The 27,482-nt window shown below is 33.6% G+C and overlaps 2 protein-coding genes, 1 long non-coding RNA gene and 1 pseudogene across 3 annotated transcripts; 2 read left to right on the top strand and 2 right to left on the bottom strand.

The window, feature by feature from the left end:
- Positions 1-291: 291 nt before the first annotated feature.
- LOC122276892 lies at positions 292-13,234 on the top strand (annotated as a pseudogene).
- A 205-nt stretch (positions 13,235-13,439) lies between these two features.
- LOC122275777 lies at positions 13,440-14,614 on the top strand. The gene is made up of 2 exons (XR_006228698.1): positions 13,440-13,502; positions 14,173-14,614. It is a non-coding gene; the product is annotated as an uncharacterized LOC122275777 (long non-coding RNA).
- Positions 14,615-18,516: 3,902 nt separating this feature from the next.
- LOC122276893 (CLAVATA3/ESR (CLE)-related protein TDIF-like) lies at positions 18,517-19,357 on the bottom strand. Its single transcript, XM_043086787.1, has 2 exons — positions 19,295-19,357; positions 18,517-18,891 (listed from the first exon to the last, which is right to left on the bottom strand). Exons 1-2 carry the CDS (start codon positions 19,355-19,357, stop codon positions 18,517-18,519), a joined length of 438 nt encoding a protein of 145 aa, XP_042942721.1.
- Positions 19,358-21,084: 1,727 nt separating this feature from the next.
- On the bottom strand, positions 21,085-22,392 carry LOC122276894 (peroxidase 7-like). Its single transcript, XM_043086788.1, has 3 exons — positions 22,093-22,392; positions 21,610-21,952; positions 21,085-21,494 (listed from the first exon to the last, which is right to left on the bottom strand). Exons 1-3 carry the CDS (start codon positions 22,390-22,392, stop codon positions 21,085-21,087), a joined length of 1,053 nt encoding a protein of 350 aa, XP_042942722.1.
- Between the last annotated feature and the right edge of the window lie 5,090 nt (positions 22,393-27,482).

A 27,482-nucleotide genomic window follows, 5' to 3' on the forward strand; every position in this document is an offset into this window, starting at 1 on the left:
TTTTAATCATAAGATTTTTTTTACATTAAAAAATATATATATAATCTTTTTAAATATTAGAATAAAAATTATATTCTAATAATATTTTAATTTTATAATATTTTTATTCAATTATTCTTTCTTATTTACTAAAAATAAATAAAATATTTTATTTCAAATTATTTTACTACTATTTATAAATTATTTTATTATTATTTACAAATTTTTATACCATTTCATTAACCAAACATCCCAATACGAACTCATTTTCTCACAAAAGATGCTTGCATAACAAGATGTCTATTGCCAATAACATGTGGCTCAGATGGCATGAGACTCAATTTCTATAAAAGAGGTCTTGGATTCAATCCCATTTCTAAATCCCCCAATAAATAAATAAATTAAAAAAAAAAAAAAAAGAAAAAAAAGAAAAGGGAAGAAGAAGAAGAAGAAGAAGAAGATGCCTATTAATTTTGGGTTCGTGTGTACATGGCAGATCTTCCTGTGTTTTATTTCAATGCGGAGAAGAACAGTACTTCCCAATTAAAGACCCAATACCCGGCACTTCTCGTCCTTCTTCTTCGTCGCCTACTGCTCAAAAATCAGCCCAAAAGTTCACATGGGTATGGCTAGTTTTGGGTATCATGGAGTTGTCGGTGTTGTTACTTCTTGTATCCATGCCGGGGTACTGGGTATATCTCTTAGAAGAGCTCTATGTCTGCACTTGTTTAATGGGTTATGCTACGAAAGTCTTGCATGTCTACGAATGTGTTTGATTTTCCAAATTTTGTTCGATTTGCACTTGTTAAGATCTTGAATAGCATTGATGCTGTAAGCACGGTTGGGGTGGAATAGCTACAGTTTGATAAATGGTAATGGCATGCAGGCATTGAGGGAGTGCATTAGAATGATAAACATACAGCTTGTAGGCTGTATTTTGAATCGTTTTGCTCGTACGAAAAAATAATATTGAGCCATATCTACATTTTTTGTCTATGTTTTTGATCGGTGAAAAATGAAAAATTGTGAGAAATAGATGGCGCAATTTGGATTGGTGTTGATGCCGTATGGAAAGATCCTAGACTCTTTATTTAGAATCTAGAGTAGGGTTATCACCCAAGGTTGAGAAGCTTTAACTTGCCCGGGTACAGTTTTTGTTGAGTTGATTGGTCCCATGTAATACGAACTTATAAACTCTCAGTGGAACTTAACGGAAACTCGTTGAAGTTTCGAGAGGCATAAACTCAACAAAGGATTCATGATTACTTGACATTGGGTTAGGCGTGTACGGTAATAGTTACTATTGAAATTGTTTGACAAGTTCTAGGAACAAAATTCTGGCTACATAACTGAAAGCATCTAGGTGAACGTGGATGCTATTTGAAAAGGGATTGCAACTAATAAAACTTAAGCATAATGTTGTGCATAAGAAGATTAGATTACATCATGCTAGAAGTGAAATGGTCTAGAATATGACTTTTGTTGTGAACATAAATAATGGTCTCTATTGGTTTGTATTCACTACGATAATCAGTTAATGGCATCCTTGGAGGGTAAATCGGGGGACTTCTGAAGGGATATTATAGAATATGTATTGACATAAGGAGCTCTATGATGGAGTTCTTAACTAACGTGGGGGAAATATGGTAGAAAAACAAGTGAACTTAAGAAGGAAATTGTTTTGTATTTAGTGCTTCTCTTTTCATAGATCCATGTTTTAGTTTCTATTTATCTGATATGTTTTATTTTGATATTTACTAGCTCAGTTTTAGAAATTCTAACATGTATAATTTTATGATAAGTTAGATAAATGAATCTTAAGTTGATCATGATTTTGGTCGGACAATGGTCTAGAGAGAGATATATCCAAGTCTGATAATCCAAGATAAGTTTAAAATTGAATTGCACATTGGTTGTTAAGTTTGAGCTTGAAAATGAGATTTTTAGATAGCCAGTATCATAAATAAGTATAAGATCGAAGGGAAAAGTTGTAGTTTTATCATGATTGTGAAGGAGGTAAAAGAGGAGGAACAAAAAAGTTCAAAAGCAATCAATTATTGCCTTGATTCATTTTGTGAATCCTCTCTCCTTATCTAGGATTTGCTACATGTGGGTGCTGTCACTACTTATAAAAGGAATTTACTATGTATCATATCCATTATTGATATCCTTTAATTTTACCAGTGTAGGCCACCTGAATTGAGGAAAAAAAGGTAAAAGATTTACAAAGCAAGCACTGTGATCTTTAAACATGAGATAATAGGACACGTATTATTGTATCATAAAGTGTTCCAAAACATTACTAATTTAAACAAGTTTTTTGAGCCCGTAATTTCATATTTTCCCGGTGATCTGAGTATATATAACTGAAATTTATCTTAAAAAGCTGACTTCAATCTGAACCTAGCTATGTCCTTGTCATACATTGCCGGGTCTAGCCTTGGTATTTAGGTGATGGTTTGAGTAGTATTTTTTGTCAAAAGGTGTGGACCCACGACAATCTATTTTCCTAGAGGGAACACTTCCCCTGAAAGCTTATATTGCCTTTGTAATGAGGTACTGCATCATGATTCATATGAAAGCATGAGACAACCATGAACTGTAAACTAAACAATTGAGTAACTAATCTTTCATTGACCACCAAATGGAGTATCCCTAAAGGGTTTGTGAAGTTGTGGATTGATCAAAATTAGTATGCGGATTACGGAGATTTATGGTGGCAAACAACCCTGTACCCCCCATGCCAATGAATCCTGCTTACATGATGTGTGTTCTAACTTCAAGGGAAAGAAATGTTGCGTGCAGTTAACTATTCGGACTTACTGCATCAACTATATCTCTACCTCTAATAGTAATCATTGGCACAAAGGTCTAAGACCTTTCCTTTTAATGAATATTTTATTTGATTCTTTTATTTTTATATTTATGAATAATAATGCTTGCTTTTGAATGTGGATTCATGACAACTGTTTTGTATTCCCTTGCCAGAAATTGAACTTGCATCCAGATGTCCAAATGCAAAGCAGCCTCTGCCCTGCTTCCTTTTTTTTATTTTTTTTTCCCTACATGCTCTTAGTAATGGTTATTTCTTTGACTTTACTGAAAATTTCCTGCACTTGGTCTGACTAATTTTATCACAGGAAATGGACTTATGTTGGGAAACTGGTGTAAGAGCTGCAAAGCTGCTTCAGTTTAGGGAGTTATATGGTAATGTTATTCCATTCAAAAAAAGAAAGCGTAACTTCAAGGAGGAATTCTGAAAGATACAAATATCACAACCTGTGGTATGTTCTTTGATGATAGGCCTGTATTTTTTAATGTATTGCTTTTCTAGCTTTTGTTCTCCTTGTTTAATTTTTTATTCTTAAAATCCTTTTTTCTGAGTTTCTTCACTTGGTAACAAGTGGTACTTATCTATGTTTTGTCATGGACTAATTTATGATGGTTAAAAGTATATCAAAGAAAAAGGCCTTGAGGTCTTTTTTATTGTTCCTTTTGACGTCTTCAAAACTTAAGTTATTGCTTTCCTTCCATATGCACAGTGTCAAACGGAGTGGGTCATCTTCCAAAATGTCTTTAAAAGAATCATAAACATTGTCTTTTAAGTTTATGACTCTTAAAAGAACCTTCTTTGTACTAGATGACAAGAGTTCCATTTTTGTCCGGTCAACACCAAAGGATATGAGGTAACGTGATATGATTTTTTACTTCCCTTGTGAACCCATTTTTGAGGTGACAATTTGTACATGATGTGGTGATTGTTGCAGTCCTTCATGGCCTTAGTGAAGTTGGAATCGTTAAGTCGTCTTAGCGACGATTATGTATTATAAGTTGTGACTATCCTCTTCTTCTTAACTAGGTGTCTTCTCTTGTAAGCACTAAGCATCATGTATACTTGGGCATTGCCTATATTTCTATTTTTAAAATTTTTACTTATATATATATATCTTTATAAAAAGAGTTGTGAGTCTTGTGAAAAATGGCCCCAGTGACAATTTGCTCTAGAAGTTTGAAGATAACCATAAAAACCTTGTAAGGATGATATATAATGAGTTGAATCTCATGAAGACATCATCGCTACCTAATAAACTGAAAATAGACTATGCGATAAAAAAGTTAAGATTAGATGAGACATTGGTATGAGATTTTTGGGTTAAGTATATAATCGGTCCCTGGATTTTACACCTCCTCTTTTTACTCCTTTGGTTTTCATTTTTACTATTTCAATCCTCGAATTTGAAATATTTTTTTTAATAAGAACCTTCTGCCAAATTTCCATTAGAAAATCTGACATCTAATGTGACACACCATGTGGTTAAAAAATAATTAAAAACGAAATAATAATTTTAAAAAGCTAAAACTATTATAAAAATATGACATCATTTAAAAATATAAAGTGAGAAACAAATGAAAACCTGAAAAAGAAAATCTAAAAACCTGAAACAAATTAAAAATAAAACCACAAGTCATACAATATTTGTAAAAACTGAAAAAAATTAAAACAAAAAAAGAGGAATGCTATATTTTTAAGAAGAAAAAAAATACAAAATAAAAAAAATTCAAATAAAATTTTTTAAAAATATACAAGAATAAAAAAATATAAAAATTAAAATGAAAAATGAAAAAGAAATTGTAACTTTTGAAAAACAGAGAAATATTAAAATAAAAAATGAAAGAAAAGGGGTGACCGCGTGGCCACCCTTGCCGAATGTAGGTGCACCAAGTTGGTCTACCCAAGCGCCACCTGAGTTGGCCAACCCAGGCAGCACGACCTAGGGCAACCCAGGGACTTATGTACTTAGCTTGAAAAATTTGTGCAATTCCTGGAGTTGTAATTAATTAGTTGTGTTAAAACTTTACTATGTTTTAATCATTATTATCTTTTAAACATTGCAGGTTTGGAAGTATAGTGAAACAGATAAGATTGCCGATGGTGTTTTGGAAAAGATACATGTTGATGTACAAACACCTGAAGGCCTAACTGAAACAGATGCTTTATTAATGGGTGGTGCAAATGGATCCTTGAGGTATAATGAAACTGCAATGTGGTGCAATTGTGCCTGTATATCCTGACAATTATGCAATATTTATAGGACATTCCTTAACAATTGAGGTTCTGCAGTAACCTATGGCCACTTGAATTAATAACTAGTCTTCTGGATTCTATGGTGCCATGATAGGATTAAGTCATACAAAAATTGAAAACCCGTGGACTGTTTTTATTTATGGAGCATTGGAAAATTAAACATGCTTTTTTAAGCAAATGAATATTATGACTTATGTGAGGCATGCAACGTGTGGTTCAGGTAACTAACTTATTTTGCTAGGTGGGAGAAAAAATCAGAAATGTCTTTCCTGTTGGGAGTATTTCATATGCATTCATCTACTGCCTATTTTTTCTTCCATGTCAGGTTAGTAATATATTGTCCAAAGAGACAGAGTGACCTATCGGATACAATTTAAAGAAATTCAGATGCCAAGCAGCCTATGGTCTATTATCATGTATAGTATAAGATTTTTTTTTTGGCAAGTAATAAGATTTCATTAAAAGGCCAAAAAGGTGCACTTTAGGTACACAAGCTGTATACAAGAACTGCGCCTATCTAGAAGGGGAAAAAGTAACAAGAATATCTTGAAAGTTAAGCCGTTAAGGTCTATCAAGGCTGTCCAAAGGAAGAGATCGTGAGATTGTTGAAGAAGAGGTTTTGAGCTACTCTAGCATTTGTTCGCGGTCTTTGAAGCCTCTATCATTCCTTCCCTCTAGATACACCATGTGAAAGAAATATGAGGGTTGCCGCTAGCCTTCTCCAAGAGTAAAATAGGTGCACTAATCCTGAAGGCACAACTAGAGCCATTCCAACCCATCTGAAGAAGTCACTCCACAGTGCATAGCAATCTCGCAATTGAATAAAAGATGATCCATGGACTCCCTATGCCTCCATGCAGCACCAGTTAACCACGACAATGTGTCTTGTCCATAAGTTGTCAATGGTGAGTATCCTGCTACCTGCCCTCGGTGGGTGGGCAGCCCGCAACCCTACCCCCAGTACCTGCATAGGTAGGGCGCCGAGTTTGGTCCCCGTCCCCATCTTGCATGGGTTGGTGACCCAGCCAGGCCTTCAGTCGGGTGGATTGGCCTACAGACCATCCACCCACTGTTATAGTGGTATGGGAGGGAGGGAGGGCAAGATGGAGAGTCCGAGAGACCGAGTAGCAATGGCAAGAGACTAGCGACGGCGAGAGAGGATGAGAGTAAAGAGAGAGGTGTGCGTTGCCCCAGGGGGGGGGGGAAGGTTATATGTAATAGAATATAATATATAAACCAGGATGGGCGGGTAACACCCGAGCAAGGTCAGTGCCCCACTTGGCACCTACCCCCCGTTTTCCCAGTGGGGTTGGCGCCAGCCTGCTGGATGCGGGCAGACTGCCCCTCCTACCTCAGGTTGGTTAAGCAAGAAATGCAGCCCGTGGAGGGGCCTTAGTCCTCCAAATGCTTTTCCATGGAAAGGGATGGTGATTATTATCATGAGAAGTAAGGACATAACAGGAGAGCAGACAAAGAACATCCCTCTCTTGTCAGTAGTCAATTAAAACTTGTCTACATCTCCCTGTTTGAACCTAGTAGAATATAGTAGATTAAAGAATTCATCTCTCTCTCAATCATAAGCCACTCTGACAAAGGTGACATTCCACATAATGGAATCACTAGGTATCTCTGTATAATTCATCACAAAAGTATCCTTAGCTTGTGCAATGCTGAACACCTTAGGAAAAGCTTCCTTGAGAGCCCAATCAAAGTACCACAAATTTTGCCAGAAACTAATGCTAATGCCATCTCCAACCATCAATCTAATGTGATAAAAAAGCTTCCCCCATCCCTTGTGAATTTCCATGCTCCAACTCCTTGAGACCCTCCTACCTCGTAAGAGCACCAATTGTTTTTTAACTCAAAGTAGGTAAAAGCGTGAGCTTAAGCGCAAAGTACCAAGGCTGAAGCACTTTGCATAGTGCTTCACTTACAAAAGTGAAGTGCTTTTCTTACCAAAAACAAATGATGTTTACAAAAGGGTGCTTTATGCTTTTTTTGTGTGAGCTTAAAGACTAGAAAAACATGCTTTTGTCTCCATTGGTTGATTGTAATTAATTTTAATGCGTGAACTTTCCTGAATTTATTGTATCACTAAACTAGCATGCATAGGAATATGTCCCGTATAATTGGGCTCTTGCCTATTGTTATGATCAATACAATTTTGTTTACCGATAAAAAAAAGGTAAAACTCACTTTTATAATTTTTAGAACAATATATAAATTACTTAAGTCCCAGAAAGTAATATCGGGAAATATTCCCAAGTATTTAGTTTATATTGAAGATCATTTACAAATCATGATGCTACATGTCACTTGATGTGTATATGCTTTGAATCCAATATAATAGTCCAAGTTGTGTTTCTAGATGAATCGATATTTGACTGTTTATGTTAGCTTGGAACTCCATACCTACAATTTGTGAGCTTTTTTGGTCATGGAATTTTTGGAATGTTTTGATTGAACCATTTACTTTAATATGATTATGGTTATCAAACATCATAAATGGGTAGATTTGGCAAAACACGAGAATTAGGTATAATGCTATATTTAAAATTTATGTAATTAGTTAATTACTTGATTTTCATTTGCATAATACTCTAATAAATTGAGATAATTGGCTAAATATGTTACCACCTTGCTTTTGAAACCTTTTTTTTTATTTTTATTGTGTTTGATAGATATTTTATGATACGTCATCTTTTAAAATGTGTGATGTACTTCAATTTGGCATGCGCTTGTGCTTTATGCCTAGGCTTTAGATGGTGTTTGCACTTAAGTGTGCCTAGTGCTTTCACCAACACTGACTTAACTTCCACCATAGAACACCATAGGGCTTCCCTTTCCATGTAAAAGAGCACAGTTAAACACTGACAAGTTCCTTGACTCCCAACCCTCTTTGAGGGGACCGGGCTGCAAATCTTGGGGCAGCTGAAAAGATGAATCTTAGCTGCATCCTCCATAGCACTCAACAAGAAATCCCTTAGAATCTTCTTTAAGCATTATGCAGTGCTTACTGGGATAGGAAATGAAGATGAGTAATCTATTATCATGTATAGGGTAAGATTTTTAAGCATGTTGTTTACCAGCATCCTGTGTACTAGGGACCTTATGATATATTTTTCCTTATAAAAAAAGTTGTTTACCAGCATCATATGAATACTGAGTATTGGTTTGGGATCTTAAGCATACACATCCAGTAGAATTGGATTTCTCATGATGGTTCAGTTGTCAGTTGATGCAGATAATATCCCTTGATATAAGAAGTTGTCGGAACTTTATTTCTTATAAAAAGAAATAGTTGAAGGAACTTTGTTTTTCTTAATCCTGCCCCCTCCAAGCTTAGGTGCAAAAGCTATATCCGTGCTGTCGATTAGTGCTTTGGAGATTCTTGTGGTATCATTTAGTGTTTGGAATAAATTTATTTGCAAGCCTCTTTATTGACACACCTTTTTTCTTTTTGATAAGTAAAAATATTATATATATCAAAAGGAGTAACCAAGTACATTGATGTATACAAGAAAACACCTAGCCCTATTAATACCTTTATTGACACACCTACCATATTGTTGATGTGGAAGTCTACGACATCAACTTATATAAAAAAGGTATTAATAGTTTGACTCATTTTTATCAATATAATGGTTCCTGTAGTAAGTAGTGTGCTACACTCCAGACTTTTAAATAGCATACTCTAGTGTTTAACATATAGTGTATTAAGCGTGGCATATTTCTTTGAATTTTGGGGAACCATCGTAAATCGTGGTAAAAGAAGTGTGAAATAATTACCCATCAAGATGTGTACTTGGGCTCTACCTTTTTTGTCTCTTCTCCAAGATACTTGAGTTGTGCCTCTTGCGCTTATCAATAAAGATTTATTTCTTACAAAAATAAATAAAGATTTATTACTTACAGAAGAATAAAATTCTCTTCTCCAAGGCTCTCTTTGTATAGAGAAGTTTCCCATCAATGGCCTTGCACACCATCAGTTTTGTGACTCTTTTACACCCTAACCCGACGCCGCCCCCCGCCCCCCCCCCCCCCCCAAAAAAAAACCACCAAAACAAAAGAAAAAAACAACAACTACATTGCTGATACCTCTGATTGTGGTGCTCTAGTCCTGCAAATTGGTATTTGATGCATGTTTTTCCTGCCAAAGTTTCAAGTCTTCATGCGTTTTTATCATCTTTATGTGAAATTTATACATAATAAGTCCATTACATGTTATTGCACATGAAGTTTGGTACTCTTTCAGTTTTGTTGAAGTTGGAAAAGTTAGACCACATTTTGATTACGAGGTAAAATGCATGCCAGATTGTGCATGGCCTTTTATCAAAGAAAACCAAGCAGAGTATGGTACAATTCCTGGGCCAATGCACAGATCTGCAAGAGGTTCACTTCGAATGGATCAGATGTGTCTTGCATAAAATTGCTTGGAATTGGGGAACCACAATAGAAAATGATTCAAGCATCTGGGATGCACTGTATCCTTCCATCATTTCAGGCTTTGATAAGGTTTGATTATGTTGCTTCTTGCATTGCTGTCTTAGCGCAGCTTGTTTATTCCACTATCTATGAGGTCTCGTTTGGTTACACAAATGACATATGATGAGAAATCTGTAAATAGTAGTGAGATAATTTGTGAATAGTAGTGTAATAGTTTAAGTTAAGATTCTTATGGGGTTTTGGGAAAGGAGAGAGAAAAAGTTGAAGAAAAAAATTATAAAGTTAAAAGAGGGTTAGAATATAATTTTTTAATATTATTTTTGTTTTGGGATTAGAAAAAGTTGATTTTATTTTTTTGGTGTTTTGTTTGGAAGTTTGTGAAAGTTGTAATGATTGGGTAATGATTAGATGAAAAATTTGAAAATTTGAAATTGAAAAATGATTGTGTTTGAATGGTTGTTTGGATGTTGAGATGAGATGAGATGAGATGATTTGAAAGGTTTGTGAAACCAAACCAGGCCTTAGTTTATTGGAATTTGCTTTATTTGGTAAACTCTTATTATGCTATTGCTTATGTTGCTGCCTAGCTTGTTTATTCCAGATGTCAATCTTTGCAGTTTGATCCAAAATTTTTGTCAAATTTGAGATCTATTGGGGGTGATGCTGCCACCCTTGGATTCAGAAATCTATTTCTGCACTTTCAGCTTCTTGACATAGGAAAACAGAGTAAGTAATTTGGGATCAGAGACATCACGTGGATCTCTTTCTATTGTTAAACTCATTGAACCGTTAGATCTCGATTGGAGTTTTCCTGCCACGCATCAAAGAATGCGTGATGTTGCTTCTTTCAATTGTACCATCTGGACTGCAGATTGCAATTTTAATTGGAGTCGAGCAGTAATTGGCAAGTGTTTTTTGTTCTCTCTCTGATCTCTCTCTCATATGGGATAATACTTTTTAAATATAACTTCATGCTTCTACTTTCCAGTGTACTTGTGGCATAAGTGTAATCAGTTTTTTATTTTTCACATAATTATATGTACTTCATTTTATAATCTTCTATGAGGTAACAATTGCATCAACTTGCAATGTAAATTTTTCATGTCCTGAAATGCAAACTGGAGGTGAAGGAAATTAAATGAGGAAATGGAAAAGGTAATTTTTCACTAACATTTTCTTTGTATAAGTGCTTAAAGTTTATTTATCTTGGTTGTTACAGGTATTAATCTGGGGGCTGCCTTGGTGGATTTGGAAACTGCTGATGCACCATGGGTGTGTCGAAGTAAAAGTGATGTTTTCGCACTACAATTTATTCACTCAGTAATTTGTGTCATTTGAGGTTCACAAAGTATCCATTTGATTTACCTTATGATATGCAATTTTACTTCAATGGATTAAGCCTTTGGATCATGCTGGTTTTATATTTCATTGTACTATGTGCAAATGTGAGAAATTGAATGGACATGATATTGTATATAAAGCTCACACTATTTTCATAATAATAGCACATATGTCTGAGGATATTTTTGTTACTGTGATGATGTAATTTGGAAAGGTTCTTATAAGAACTGAACCAATTAAATAACTGGTGAATAGAGCTGGTCAAAGTTTCAACGGGGCTTTGACTTTGATGTCAGTATGATGTGATAAATGTATGACAGATAATAAAATATGTTTTTGGTTATAAATACTGCTTAATTGGTAAAGTGAAAATTTTGATATTTGTAATGATGATTAGGTAGAATATTTTCTTTTGTCCACGCGTGATTATTATTATTTTTAAATTGCTGCAGGGAAATGCTCTCTTATGTATACTCGGGGATGGAGCAATTGTGACAGTGGATGTTCGTGAAAAATGTGAGGGGAGTTCTGCTGCACTTATTAGTCATATACCTTACTCATCTTCAGACAGAACTCTTGGAAGTTCTGGTTGACAAGTGTTTGAGGTATCAAGTTTTTTTATGGGTTGCTGAACTAATTGCATTGTCACACTAGTATATTCTTATTTGATCATTCTGAGAATCAAAATTTCTGTTACAAATATTGTTTTTGAGTGTGAACATTTGGTGTGAAGAGGTTGTGGATTTTAATTAGGTCTCTTTCCTGTTTCGTCTTGGAGTATACATGAAGTTTTATATAACAAGTATTTCCATACCGTGAACTGAGTCTAATTTTTCCCTTCCCCAGTTTTTTATTTTAGTTTAATCTTTATCGTTCAGAGTTTGAGAGGTCACTGGCAAAACTTTTGGGTGCTGCAGTGATTCTATTTTCTGTGGTTGTTTACCTAGGTCTCCTTATATTTAATGAACTATCATCATGTTGAGATTTTGGATGTAATAGAATTGATATCTTGCTTTGCAGCTCTTTGGAAACATATATCCATCATATACCGTAAAAATGCCTTCATCTATTTCTTGGTTAGTGGGTTAAACACCTAATGGACATTTTTTCCCTTTCAGTTTATCTATTTGATTGTGATTGTGACTGTATTTGGTTTTGGGATAGTTTGGTATCACTTCAGTTCGATGACCATTACTTCTTGGCAAGCTCCATGGATGGATTGGTTAGTGTTTGGCTTCCATTGTAATTCTTTTTAGGGTACGTATGCTTAACAAATTTCTGCTTGGAGCTTGCAACAAATATTGAATTGTTCTAGTATGACTCGAGTGTTAGCATTTAAGCATTTAATGCGTGTAGATCATATTGTCTGTTAATCAGTGTGTGAATATACAAAGTCTACGTACGTTATTCATTATGTGAATATACAAAGTGAGACTACTGCTAATCTACAACTACAATTCCAAGTAAACTTAAGTAAGCCTTGAACCCATCTAATTGTGCTCAGCAGTATGAATCCTATCAGCTAGTTGATTAAGCCATTTTTATTCCCTTCATTGTTATGTAAGGTCAAAAGTACTAGTCTTCCAGCTTTTAAAAAGGAACTAGGTTTGACAAAGAACATAAATTAAATGGAGAAAGGGAAAGGGGTTGATTGAAGGTTTAAATGTGTTTGACTATTCAAAAAACGAACTAACAGACGGAGAGACTCATTTTCAATAACGAAAGGATGGATATATTTTCGTAGCATTTATTTATATCCTCTTTCATTTTTTGTACTGCACTGTATTGGTTCCTCTGGTCACATGGACCATGATTTTGGTTATTCTGTGAAATGATCATCATTTACCCATAACATTGTCAATGCTGTTGTCTAAGGGTAAACCTTTTCATACTTGCAACAGCCTTTAAACTTATTGTGGCTAGCTTAAAATAATGTTGATCTTTTAGTTCAAACTGATTTCAATGTTCAGTCTTGAACTCTTGTTAGGGTTGGTCGTCAGAAAAGAGAGGGAGGGAGAAAGGGAGAGATTTTCATTCATAGGCTTCCATTCTTTTCCAGGTGAAATTATATGATCATCATTTAATACAGAGAGGGGCTGTACAATCTTATGAAGGTCATGTTAATTCCCAACACGTATACAGCTTGCAGTTGACCCATCCGAGAAATTTGTTATGTTAGGTATTGGAGAACTAGCTATTTAATTAGTGAGCGTCTTAGAAATATGAGCTTGTCTGACATTATATTTATTTTAGGTGGGGAGGACTGCAAATTACGGCTCTGGAGTATCCAGACTGGGGAATTGCTCTGAGGATAAATTCTCTAATTTGGTCCCTTCAACCGTGTGCTGGCATAGAGCTGAAAGTATGTGGATTTCTTCTTAGTTTCTCATTCTATTAATTTTATCATTTTTAGATCCTTATCGTGGGTAATAGATATTTTGTAGGGTAAAGTGATGTGAACCCCAATCGACTCGCTTTGAGACCCAACAACAATATTGGAAAACCAAACCCAAGAACGTCAAACTCAAGTCTATGGATGGAGAATTTAGACCCGTTGAGATCTTGTTTCAAGAACCTAGATTATATTAAAATCTAGACCCAATGAAATCCCGTCTCAAGAACCCAAATTACAAGGAGGAACGCCACAAAGGTTGTGATTTACCTTTGATAAGTTCAAAAGTTCAATTAAGAATAAGAGGAGAAAACTCACTCACAATGAAAATTCAATAGAAAATGTCTTACCCTCTCAAATGAGACTACAAGTGGTTTAAATAAAATCCCTAAAACCCTAAGTGAGCCACGGTACTGTAGCATGAACAGTGCCCGGGCTACAGTACTTCTAAAACCCTAGTTTACTTTAAATAATAACTTTCCAAATATACCCTTGGCCAAAATACAAGGCCTTCCCAAAGACTCTAGTTCATTAGAAATAAGACATGTGTGGGCTGACATCCTCAAGCCCACTTATTCTAAACTAATAAAATAAGCTCTTTTAATTAAATAAATAAGTCCAAAGCCTTCAATAACAATAAGCCCAAGTCGTGTTTTTTGTAGTGTATCACGTGGATGAAAACTAGATCTCCTCCTCTCAAGCCTATCTTGAATGTTGGGCTCTTGCTAAACACGTCTCAAGTGGATTTCACCAATCCTTGCATAGCTTTCTTCATCTTCCTAGCTCTTGATCTTGTAATTGTCCATTCTGAAACTTGCAAAGGATCTTTACGACTTGGTCCACCTTGGGGTCCATCATAAAGGCTTGTTTGCTGTGACTTATCTACCCTTTCCAATTTATAAACTAGTTGTATTCAACTCCTGTGCAGGATTGCTGGGTGTGCAAGATGAAACACAATGGTATAAAGAGTGTATACATCAGCAGGTCTATGGTTTAAAAGTTTGGCTTGGATCTCATAAAGGACTGTTTTGCATGGACTGGTCTGGAATTTATAGTGACGCACTAATGTAATTTTTAAGTGTCTAACAGATAGTTAGATTCCGGTTCTGAAAAGCAGTTCCCCTCAAACATGCAAATCACCAATTGCCGGTGGATGAGCACAACAATGACAATGCCAGCAGCAAAGAGGGCATTTTTTTAGCAAAATACCAGGCGATGCCATGTTTTGGCGCCAAGAGAGAGCTATGAATGTAAGCAGGGTGAAAGAGTAATGACTGGTCCAATTCAACTGAGTTGTTCACTTAGGGTCTGCATTGTATTAACAGATAGTAATGGTTATAAATGGCTAAAAGTATCTTTCTAATCTCCAATTTTCCCACTTCTTATTTATATAACAACTATACAATATCTTTCTTTTTAGGCGTTTGTTTGCTTTTTTGTGCTACTTCTGTGATATGTTTTCTTTAATTAAAGAGTTGCTTTGCCTTTTTCGCCTAGCATATGATCTCATTAATTGGGCCCAATTTAAGTAGGTCACAAATTTTGTCCTGAATCTGATCAAGTTTTACCCCAACCTTACAGTCCGAACATACTGTGAGCCTCGCAGACTGTGATGGTAATCGCCAGTCACAAGTTTTTCACTTTTAGTACAGAAAAGCTATGGAGACCCTTTAATCACTTTTATCAAGAAGGTAGCTAGGCAGACAGTTCTTTTCATCTCTTTCCTGATGATTTTTAGACTTCTGGCGTTTTCTAGGAGAGTTAAGGCAACGTTTGAATGTCAAGATGGATCTTAATCTATCTCAAATTTATTATTAATAGAATTTACTATTTTTTTAATTTCTTATAAAAAATTAAATCTATTTTAATTTATTTCATACATTTAAATATATATTTCGATCTATTTACTTTAATACATTTTAATGGGATATACAAAATATTAGTATTTATAAATCAATTCAAATTATTTGAGACTATCTCAACATTCAAATGTAGAATATGCCTACAGCTAAATAACAGTGGTATCTCTCTCAAGTGGCAGGTAACTAGGTAAGTCATACACTGCTGTAGGCTAGGATCGGTTGAGTGTTTGTTACAAAAGTTTCTTTGGTGTTAAGAACTCACTCAAAATCAAAAGTTAAGACAGAATGATGCTTTGATTGCCAAAAGCAAACCCCCACCTTACCCTCCTCTTCTAGACATCTAAAACCGAGAAAGAGCTATGGAAAAAGGCAAAGACTATCAAATTTTAGGTGTCTCTGTCTTGACTTAAACATGCTTTAGGGAACGTTTTCAATATGATGGAACTGGGTGGATCGAACATAATCAAGTTAATTGAAACTTTTTTCTTTTGCATTTTAGGCAATCGGGGATGACGTATCTAACAATTTAGATAAAAGTAAACTTACATAATATATAATTACGTAGGTTGATGTGATATATTATATATATTTTATGATTTAACGTGTAATATTAATAAATGTCAGTTTATAAATTTATTTTTATAATATTTATGTATAAATCAAGCATTTCTTATAACCAAACAAGAAAACTCATGTTGCCTTGCATTATCTATTATTGTTGTAATGATTATAAACTTGTTAATTTGTATAATTTTTTCAAAATTTATACTTAAAATTCAATAACTCATAATTTGGTGCTTTTTTAATCTTCCGTATCATGTGTCAACCAATTAAAGACTAACACGTGGCATCAATATGCCACATCACCCAATCAAAGGCTGATACATGTAGGTAGTACTGATGTCATGTGAGAATTTTATCACTAATTTTCAAATTGGAGATTGACGGAGGTTCTTAATTAATTAATTGAGATTTTTTTTTCAATTTTATAAAAGTTAAAAATCGACATCTCGAGTTATAAAAATACAAAGAGTTCGAGAAGTGAATTAACACTTTTTTTTTTTAATGATTGAAAGTACAGTAATAGGTTTAATCACGAGGTTTAATCAGTACTTTCGTACAAAAATGTAAAGGCGCGCTACGGCACACCAAAAATCAAAGACACGTGTCGCGCGTTATAAAAATCGAATGGACAATGGCAATGACAGCCTTGGCTTCCATCGAGTTTTTAACCAATCAATTAATCTGTTATTATATAAGTTTAAATTATATAAGTTGAAAGGCTACTAATATAAGTTGGTTTTGTAAATTAGGTTGAGGAAAATAGTTAGTTGAGAAATAATAATTTAAGTAAAAATTAAATTATCAATTAACGAATCAATTCAATATTAATGCTCTTAACTATACTAATGCAGCATGCAGCTTTTAAAAGAGAAAGATTAATGGGAATGAAAATTAATAAGGTGGAAAATGAGAAAAGGATTAAAGAGACACGACTTTCCTTTGCATGGATGCCAGCTCTTTCCGTATATATTGCTTTACACGCAAAACAATGCATGTGGTTCTCTCCCCCTTTCATAATTGCATGCAGTTTCGTCCAAAACAAAAAAGCTTAATATCCACGCATTTTCGAATCATTATGTCCCTACTTTTCTGAGTTTTCTCTGCCTTTTTATTTTTTTCTATTTTAAAAAAATTAATTAAATAATAGTTTTTATTAATTATTCATTCTCTGTTTCTCTATTTTTTACCTTTTTTTTTTTTAAATTATTTTAACAAATTATATAAAAATAAATATACAAATTAATATAACTTGATATGATACGTCAGATTATAAAATTATTTTTATTATAAAATAAATTTAATAAATTTTATAAAATTACATCAATTTATAAATTTATTTTATATAATTTATTTATATACCTAGCTGTTCTCTTTTTTATTAAAAAAATATATATCTTGTTATTTGCTTGTCATGTTTGACATTAAGCATCTGTTAGCCTAGCCTGATCGATCGATCATGATCAGGTACATCATCTATAGTACTTGAATGGATTCAACACAATACGAAGTACAAAATATATTTGAAATATTGCAAAAGTATATATATACAACTCTGTAAAAAAAAAAAAAAAATCCCAAAAGTGGTATAAAGGGTCTTTGAGCATCAAACTCTTTATATAGAAGAACACATGACCATTTATGTACATATAATATTCTTTTTTTGGCCGACACATTTTCAACATTCTAACTTGTCTAAGACTTTAATTTGCTTGTGCATGATTCCAAAGTTATTGATAACCGATAGGTTTACATATAATATGAAGTTAGATGTGTTTTAGAATAAATTTTTTTTTTATAATTTGATTGATTACATTAAACCACATCAAGCAGTATCTCGTAATTAACTTTGTATAAGATATTTATACATTTCTCAAAATTATTTACGCTTTTATGTTGGAAAAACAAAACATAGAAAAATTAATCGATGATCTACTCATTAAAAACACCGTAAATAAGCATTCAAATTAAGTTTTTCGGCTATAAGACTACCTCAAAAAAGGAAGACTCAAGTCATGATGCCTGTCATGGAATCATGACATGATGATGATGATCAGTATACGTACATGACTTGTCAAGATTAAAGTACAAGGAACAGAAACTCTCAATATCATTATTATTATATAGTCATGACCAGCTGCATGCATGCATGCTAGCTAGTCATGAGTTTCCAATCTCTCTTTTCGGGGTTTTGCCTTAATTGCCAGTTTATTTTTTATTTTGCTTGTCTTTTCCTTTTGTACTAAAGAACACCGTCTTTTCCTCTTTCGGTGATCATGAAGTCGTAAACAAACAAACAAATATATATATATATATATATACACACATACATATAGTAATGGAAACAGACCAGCAGCTTGTCTTGTCGACTAGCAGTCAAACGAGTGTTTCTCACAATCATATATGCAAAATCATGAAAGTGTCCCAGAAATCAAGAAATACCATATACACGTGATAATATTGCATATTATAATCATAATTAAGTAGTATAAATCCATTTCATATCCCGCAGAGAGAAGGACGTACAAGAAACACATGATAGCTGAAGGAGGGAGCGGATGCATAATGATGACTATTGCACAAATGAAGAAACCAAGGATCAATACTAGAATCTGATATACATATCCATCCGGCCTCACGTTTAAATGATTGGAAAGCAATAATAAGAATATACTGTAGAGATATTTCACTATTGTAGTAGTAAGCCTAGCTAACTGTATTATATAAACTGTAAAAACACAAACCACGAAGATGGAAGAAACGGTTTTTTCTGTCCTTTCTCTTTTTTTTTTTTTTTTGGCTCTCTGTATCGCTCTCTCTTCTTCTTTTACTTTGTTTTGCTTGCTTAATTACCTATTCGAAATGGGATTTGGACCACTTGGAACTTCATGTTCACCGTCATAGAAGGTCTTTTCTTGCCACGGCAATGTCGATCTGCTAGCTTGGAACTGCAACCTGCCCCTCCTTGGACCCGATGGACGGACATCATGGATGGCTGTCGATGCGCAATCGGTCTTTGACTTGCCAACCCCATGTTTTCTTGAAGAAAATTCCATGGTGTTTCTCTTCGTGGCTCCATCTCTAAAGGAGGTAAGAGGTGGGGAGCTATGTTTCATGCCAGCCACAGTGGTATCAGAGATAAGTAACAGAATGAAGAAGAGGCCGGTGAGAGAGTTAAGATAGGGAGAGACATTAATGTTATCAGTAGCCATGCAAAATGAAATCTATATATAAAATCATCCAAGAGGTCTTAAGTGATCAGCATCTAGCAAGGTATATCTTGGGTTGGTTATGTGAAAGCTAGCTCAGAGCTCAAGATGGCAAACATACTTCATCTCATCTTGAGACTAATGCCTCGTTCATCTTATTATAAGCATTCAAATGAGAGAGAGAGAGAGAGAGTTGTTCAAAAGTAAAAAGTGGAAAGCAAGGGGTGGTGAACTGCTTTAACAATACTTTGAGGTGATGAGAGTACGACAGATTGCTTTAGTCCTGTGGAGGTGACTATGAGGAAAAAAAAAAACAAATTGAGAGAGAGAGAGAGAGAGAGAGAGAGAGAGAGAGAGAGAGAGAGAGAGAGAGAGAGAGAGAGAGAGAGACAGTTGATCTTTAGTTGACATTTCTGACAGGGAGCGCACCCTTGGAAGCAGCCCATAGTCCCCCAGGAGGAGGACCGAGTAGAGCCCACATTTATACAGAAAGGGTCCGTTTCTGCAGATACACATGATATGGAGTCCTATAAAATCAGCTTGGACCCGTCAAAAAGAGAGAGAGAGAGAAGAACAGAAGAAAACAATCATCATGATGTTAATCTTGGGGATGTGTTTAAATGCTCAAGCATGTTAATATCAAAATTAGAAACAAGTGACATGCAGCTTCTTGCTCAAGCTTTACAAATAATTTGTGTATGGAATCTCAGGTAAAAAATAAAAAAATCTACGATCGCCAATTCGTGATTTATATGTAGGATGGTATGTGTAATATTACTGTCTAGGGTGCATATTAGAATAATATAACTGCAGAGATTAACTACACCTATATATTCTCTTAAGACTTATGAAGAACAAATGATAATTTAAAAATATTAGTCATGTTTTGACTAGTTTTAGATATGGTTTATATAGTTTCTAGCACACAAAGATTTTAAAAAAGTTAATTCACAAATTGACGTAATTTTATGTAATACGTTAAGTCTATTTTACAATAAAATTAATTTTATAATCTAACATACTATATTATCTTACGTTAATTTATTAATGTGCTTTTATAAAATCTGTGTAACTAAATAAGCAAACCTAAAAGCCCAAAGGAATAATGTCTTCCTCAAGCCGAAGACCATTTATATTTTATACGCAAAATGAAAATTGGTCCCTAGCATCCTCATTGGCTTGGTTGAAAGAGAAGGATGATCAAAATTTAAATAATCAGTGCCAAAAAGACCTAATTCTAGGTTGGGCATATCTAAAATAATTTAGATTTCAGCTACAATGATTAGCTAAAAATAGAAGCTGATTACAGTTGGTTCATCAAATCTTAAAATACTAACTTCTCACTCCAAGCCAACGTTAGAATACTAGTTTCTCACTCCAAGCAAAAATACTATTTGGTTAGTAATTAATAAATTTAGATAGAGTTTTAGATGAATTTAATCAAATATTTTTTGTTATTAGCATTAAATGACATTTGAAAATATAAATTTTTAAAATTAATTTAAGTAGAATATAATTATTATTATTAACATTTAATTGGTAGAACTATAAAATGTGATAAAAATAAATTAAATAAAAAATTATTAAATTAATAATATTTGATTATTATATAAAAAGTGAATGTATAATTCAATAGAGGGATTGAATTTAAATGGAATAAGAAAATGTAAAAAAATGTGATATTGATTAAATTTTGAAGATGCATTTGGCCAAGCTAAGGATGATGCTCTAAAAGGGTCCTTTTTCTAGTACTCCTTACGGTAAGCGTTCTTGATCGTACAGATTGCTATACTAGTTAAGACGTAGCAGTTGTGGAGAAACGTCACATTGTCCTCTCGAGCTGAAGGGTTAAGTAGCAATATTAGACAATATTAGTAGTCAATTATACTTGTCTCAATTTTAGCTTGTACCTTATCATGGAGTAGTAATTCATACCAAAACTCATGCACATACCAGCAACAAACAAGGTGCTCGATTAAGCAACAATTCGCATTTCTCAACTTAAAGACTCCAAAAAAAAAAAAGATGTTATCATTGAAAGCAATACGGCCAAATGTATAGTTTTTCTACAACATTTTGAAAATGATGCCTCTGAATCAATAGATTCTTATGTGACATTAATCCCACGTAGAGCATCAACAGCAATAAAATGTAAAAGAACCAATTAAGTAATTAACCAAAACAAAACTTGATCAGGCAGAAAAGAGATTATTGATGCGAGTTGACAAAACTGCACTTGGTTCGAATCTCGCCTTCATGTGGGCCTGTGAGGACTTGGACATTCCCAAGCTTGGCCATGGAAACCCCAAACTGGTAGAAGAAAAGAGAGGGTTGATCAGCCAATGCGCTAACAAGTGGTGCAGTCCTTGAATCAATATACAGCTTTGCATCTGTTGGTAAGAGTCCCATATTCTTTGGAAGATTAGCATAGTACTGAACATCAAAGGTCCTTGGGGTTGTAGCATCGAGGTCAACGTACTCAGATGCCCATCTGCATTTTCCTTTTAAGAAGTTCAAATACCGTGCATTAACGGATGGATCTGGTTTTCCAGTCCCGCTGTAGTTAAAGATCCTGTTTTGTATTGAACCGCATGAAGCCCTTCCAATAGTGTGTGCCCCTGAAGAAGAGCATGACTTTGTAAGTGATATATAATAATTTTCAATTGGAAAAAGAGAAATGAATCTGTTTGTCTTTTATTAGCTTTATATGGGACTATGGGAGAGTTGGTTCACCTGAAAGAATAGCCAAATCAACAACATTGAGACCCTTGGACTGGAAAAGCTCGATGAGAGAAGTAATGCTTTCGTGACCCATTGGAACCTCTTCAGCTTCTTTGGCAAGAGAAACCAGCCCATCTTTCCTCCCGTATTGGACCATCCAATACGGGCCTCCAGCGATAACAGTGGCATCCCTAGCAGCTGCTGTCAGAATATCAGCGCAAGACACTATTCGTGGGCACTTCTTCTCTATCTCCGCTTTGATATCATCGATCACTTCGAATCCTCTTAATGTCTTGCTGACTTCGGTCCACCTTTCACTTCCCTCATGGTCTAAAAGTATGGAAGCGTCGCAACCCTACGTGCGTACGTTGCATATATGACAAGAAAATGAATGAATATTGCAGACATATATAGTATAGACATTTGACACAAATATAAATTCAACATAAGTACTGATATCTAAAAAATTAAGATGAGGCATTAATATTCTCTCACCCTAACAGAGCAGTCATGAAAGTGCAGCCTAATGAGACTGGCAGCGAGGGAGGGATCCTTCACAATCCATTCTTTTAATTTAGCATTGATAATGGCTTCAAGATCTGGACATTTCTTACCATAATAACCAAAGGAAAGGCAGTCTTCGGAAGGCAAGGTCATCTGATCAGGCAACTTATCAATCTTCAGTAAATAATCATGATGATCACCGTCGTCGAGCTGGGCAGAGGCGGATGAAAACAAGTACTGAACCCCAATTAGGAGGCCGAGGAAGACAAATGAAACTGATGAGGAATTCATGATATTGGCCGGACGTCGACGACGTTCACTACTTCAATTAATTATGTATCAATCTAAACAGCAAATATATATATAGCATATTTAAGGTAAAAGAAAGACATGATGTGGGAATTATCGTGTATGATTTATATCAATCATTCATGATTAATAATAGATCAACGTACGACGTGAGACGCACACATGCCAGCTCCATCCTTAAACAAACATGACATGCTAGCATGTACGTAGCTAGGTTTGACAATATTATTAATTCCATTAATTGTTTATTAACAAAATGACATTGACATCGTATTTTTTTTTTTTTTAATGTTGATCGTGAAAGGAATAAAAGAATAAGGTCATGTACTGTCTCTCTAATTAATGTAATTTGTACATAGCTATATATTTATGCATATATATAATAATTATTATTTAAGAAATAATAATGAGGCCGATGATTGTTTTTTTTTTCTCCCTTTTGTGGACTAATATATAGGCTAAAAAGGGAACTATTAATGTTTTATAAATGTCTGCAGATCAAACTAATTTCTTTGTCACGACTCACAATACATAACATATATGAGAGTGAGTTGAAAAGGAATAATTAATTAATTAAAAAAATAAGCACATTAATTAATTAATAGTATTTAAAATTCCAAATTATAAGGTTAAAGCTGGGCCTGCATATATATATATATATATATATATAGATATATATATTCTAATTCTAATTCATAGTCTATATGTGAGCCATTCCTTTTTAGACCGTTCGTCTCTAATTAATGGGGACCAATTTACGAGGGCTTGCTCTCTCTTCGTTCGAAGCATTTGACCAACGGGTTTGGCTTGCCTCCTGTGCCAAAATAACAGGAAATTTCCTGTTAAAAAACTAACGGTCATGATCGGCTACTAACAAGCAATTATACTATTTAATTTTTTTTTTTCTTCATCTGCACTTATACTCATTTCGATTAATTTAAAATCTTCTATATTGTTACTTAATAATTTTTATATATGAAGTGCCTAACATATTTCATTCTCCTCTAATTTTAAAAATAATATTTACGATTTTAATTTTGAGACGTGTAAAAATAAATTATATTACTCTCATTTGAAATTTATTTAAAAAATTATATTTTTAATTTTAAAACTCATTTAAAAAAAATATATGAAATTTATACACTCTAAAATATACCTAACATTACTCATATAAATATTTTGTCAAAATTTTCTTAAAATTAAGTTTAAAGATATCAATGAGAATGCACTTACATTTATTAAATTATTTATTACATGTTGGTATATAATATATTATTTATTACAAATATTATAAAATCAAAATATATTAATATTATAAAAGTAAAAGATATAAATATATTTGTTACAAGTTATTATATTTAGATTTAGCTTGCCTCCTAATGAATAAATACGTTTAATAAATATTTAATGAATAAATATGCAAGTCAAATTCTTATATTTAATGAATAAATATATTTAATAAATAAATATTTAGAAATGATTAAATATCTTAGACATATAAGAGATAAAAATTATTAAAAAGCTGGATTATTAATAAATAATCATTAATTCTTTAACCAGAAATGTGCTGTTATTTTGGGATGCAAGCCAAACCCCCAACCAACAGGGTAATTAAGGACGTAGAGGCCTACCACTGATCTTTCGGTCGATCCGTTTCGCACAGATAAATTATCAAATAAGATTAAATGGTAAATGGCAGCTTTTCCTATAGGCTGTAATTCATAGACTAGGTATATATATCGGACAATGCTGGTTTTTTTTTTTTGGGTCTCTCTATTCTTTCATGCTAAAGTGTTTATTAATATAAGAGTTTTGTTTTATATAAAAGTAAAGTTGTGTATTAATTTATATATTAATATTAATTTATTTATATTTAAAATTTAAAGTGATATTATTTTTAATAAAATTTAATTTTTGATTAATCATATTAGATTGACACACATATTAATACGTAATTTTGTTTACAACTAGATTTTTTTTAATTTAAATGAGTATTTTTTTTATCACTTTTTAAATATTACTAAACATTAAAAAAATAAAAAATATATAAATTTAGGCACTGCTTTAACCATTAATATATATATGAGTTGGGATATTAAATAAGCATATTTAATAGATATATAATTATTTTTCATATATATAATTAGATTCGGGACATGAAAAATGTTGTAGTCACCGATATAATGATTCGAGGATTTCTACAAATTTACTTTTTGTTTATTTATTTATTTGTTTTTATATTTTTACTTAATAATTAAGTAAGTGTTTTTAAATAATTGTATTAATTTTATTTTTTTTAAATATTTGAAGGGTCTAAAATAACATTTGAAAAAAAAAAAAAAAATTTTACCTTCTCGATAAGCATATCGGTGAGGATTGCTGTAGCATGGCTCTTCAGGACATTAGGGGCGGGGACGATTTTGCGAGAGAGAAACAAAGATGTATATCCTAATTATTGGATTCATTTATCTAGGATAGGGTGTAATTGGTTGAGATCAAGTGAGTAGTCATGTGTAGTTAAAAATCTCTCAGTTTTACTTTAGAAAGAGAAGTTCTGACTTCTCTCTAGGAAAAATAAACCTCTCCGTTCAGTTTCGCCGGAGAGGAATGTGTGAGTCTCGGCTCCACCTTCCTCTCCATCTCGTTTTTCTTTTCCATTCCTTTTTTGTTACTTATATGTGCATATGCTTATATGGTAGTGTTTTTCTACCAGTTTGGATTTTCTCAGATTTGTAGCTTTCTGGCCATGAACAGTTGACACGCGCTCCACCAAAATGTTTGCCTCCTGCCGATCTACTGGAACGACATGGAACCGCGCCCAAAATGTCGGCGCGTGTCCCTCACGAGCCGCCGCACTCCGACAACTCCGCCGGCTACACCCGCCATACTAGCAGACTTCCCACCCTTCAATCCTTTAGATCGACATGACCTCTTCTCATTTCCATTGGCGGGTGGTCCTCACGCGCCACTCCAGAGGGGCCGGTTGGCTTTTCGGTCACTACATATCTGTCATTCCGATGCCAATTTGTCCAGATTATTACTTTTCCTAATCGGTGATCTTGTGAAAAAGACTAAAGATCTCACCAACAAACACTTCAAGGCTCTCAACTACAATGCTTCCGCTTGCACTGCATTCGGCTGTGGTTTACTTTCAAAACGTCTTTTAAAACGATATCCTCTTTGTAGGCTTTGGGTAGAGACTACGAAATTAGTCTCAAAATCCGTTTTTTTTTTCCACCTCGTTTACATTGTGATTGTTGCATTGGAGAATTTGTTGGGGAACTCTACCCTCTCTAACTTGTATCATCTTTTACTTTAATGAAATATGTTTACTTAGAAAAAAGAAAAAAAAAAAAAGTAGTCATGTGTAGTTAAATTATAATCATTTAGTTTTTATTTAAACACGAGTCGAACTCGAATTTATTTTTGAGTCATATTTATAATGAAAAATAATAATTTATTTATTTATTGAATAAGTTAAAGCTTATTCGTGAGCTATTTAATTTTAGTAAAATATATTATTTATGTTATATCCTATAATTTTATTGGAAATTAATCTTGATAATTAACACTCACTTTTTGTAAATTATTATCTACGTGAGGAATATATATTTAGTCTCCTTAATTGATTTTAGAAACCATGCATTTGCGTCGCTCTTTAATCATCTTTAGAATTTTTTTTTAATTTATATTTCTTTCAAAAGAAAATATTATTATATACAGACAAAATCTAAGGGTAGGTTTGGGACATAAGATGAGACATAATATTCTCATCTCATCTCATCATTATAACTTTTTCAAATTTCTATACAAAATATAATAAACAATTCAACTTTTTTAAATCCTATTTCAACATTTTTAAATCTAAAAACATTAATAATATTAAAAAATAATATTTTAAACATTCATCTAGAACTAAAAATTTTCATTTCACTCTCCAAACCTCCCCTAATAGTAGTTGGTATCATAATTAAAAACTTTTTAATAAAAAGCACCTGGACTAGATGGATTTGGACCATGCTTCTACATAATCACTGGGGTGTAGTATCTAAAGAAGTAAGTAGAGCTGCCTTGGCTATTTTGAATGGTAGTTCTCTTGACCTTATGGATTTGGACCTGGACCAGATAGATTTGGACCATGCTTCTACATAATCACTGGGGTGTAGTATCTAAAGAAGTAAGTAGAGCTGCCTTGGCTATTTTGAATGGTAGTTCTCTTGACCTTAATCTCAATTATAATTATTTAGCTTTGATCCCAAAAGCAAAGTATCTCAGAAAAGTGTTTGAGTATAGGCTCATAAGTTTGTGTAATATCATGTACAATATAGTTTCTAAAGCAATCACAAATAGATTTAAACATGTTTTATTTGAGATAATTTCCTCCACTCAAAGTGCATTCCTGCCTGGAAGATTAATAAGTTATGATATCATGGTGACTTATGAGTTATTACACTCAATGAAGAATATTAGAAAGAAGGGGAAAGCGGGAAGTATGGCCATGAAGTTATACACGTCTAAAGCCTATGACCGTGTGAAGTGGGAGTATTTGGAGGCTATCTTGATTAAGCTTGATTTTTGTATAAAGTGGGTGGATTTAGTAATGAAATGTGTCAAATATGCTTCCTATTATGTGCTTATTAATGGGGTACCTGGTTTTAAGTTTTGACCTCCAAGAGGGTTGAGACAAAGGGATCTTTTGTCATCCTATCTGTTCATTATATGTGTTGAGGGTTTAAGTAGCTTGCTAGATTATTATGAGAAGAGAAAATTCACAAAACGGGTACAAGTGGCTCGAGGGGGTACTAGTATCAATCATTTACTTTTTACAAATGATTGTATCTTATTTGGCATAGGTAAAATTGAGGAATGGAGGAGGATTCAAAAAGTTTTGCAAGTGTATGAAAAGGCCTTAGGGCAGTTCCTCAATAAAGATAAAACAACTGTATTTTTTAACAGTAACACTCAGCCTATTGACAAGTAGGCCATAAGGGAAGCTAGACAGTCAGTTGTTTGTAGTACATATGAAAAATACCTTGGTCTCCTTGCTATGGTAGGGAGATCAAAGTTTAATA

The sequence above is a fragment of the Carya illinoinensis genome, chromosome 9, assembly GCF_018687715.1.
Source record: "Carya illinoinensis cultivar Pawnee chromosome 9, C.illinoinensisPawnee_v1, whole genome shotgun sequence".
In the NCBI taxonomy this organism is placed as follows: domain Eukaryota; kingdom Viridiplantae; phylum Streptophyta; class Magnoliopsida; order Fagales; family Juglandaceae; genus Carya; species Carya illinoinensis.

Bases quoted from the DNA above. Each gene is read 5' to 3' on its own strand.
- LOC122276894 (XM_043086788.1), bottom strand. From the start codon at position 22,392: ATGAATTCCTCATCAGTTTCATTTGTCTTCCTCGGCCTCCTAATTGGG. The intron at 21,953-22,092 runs GTGAGAGAATAT...GTACGCACGTAG, and splicing joins TTCATGACTGCTCTGTTAGG to GGTTGCGACGCTTCCATACT. The intron at 21,495-21,609 runs GTGAACCAACTC...GCTCTTCTTCAG, and splicing joins TGATTTGGCTATTCTTTCAG to GGGCACACACTATTGGAAGG.
- LOC122276893 (XM_043086787.1), bottom strand. From the start codon at position 19,357: ATGTGGGCTCTACTCGGTCCTCCTCCTGGGGGACTATGGGCTGCTTCC. The intron at 18,892-19,294 runs GTCAGAAATGTC...TTTTATATATAG, and splicing joins CTTCCAAGGGTGCGCTCCCT to ATTTCATTTTGCATGGCTAC.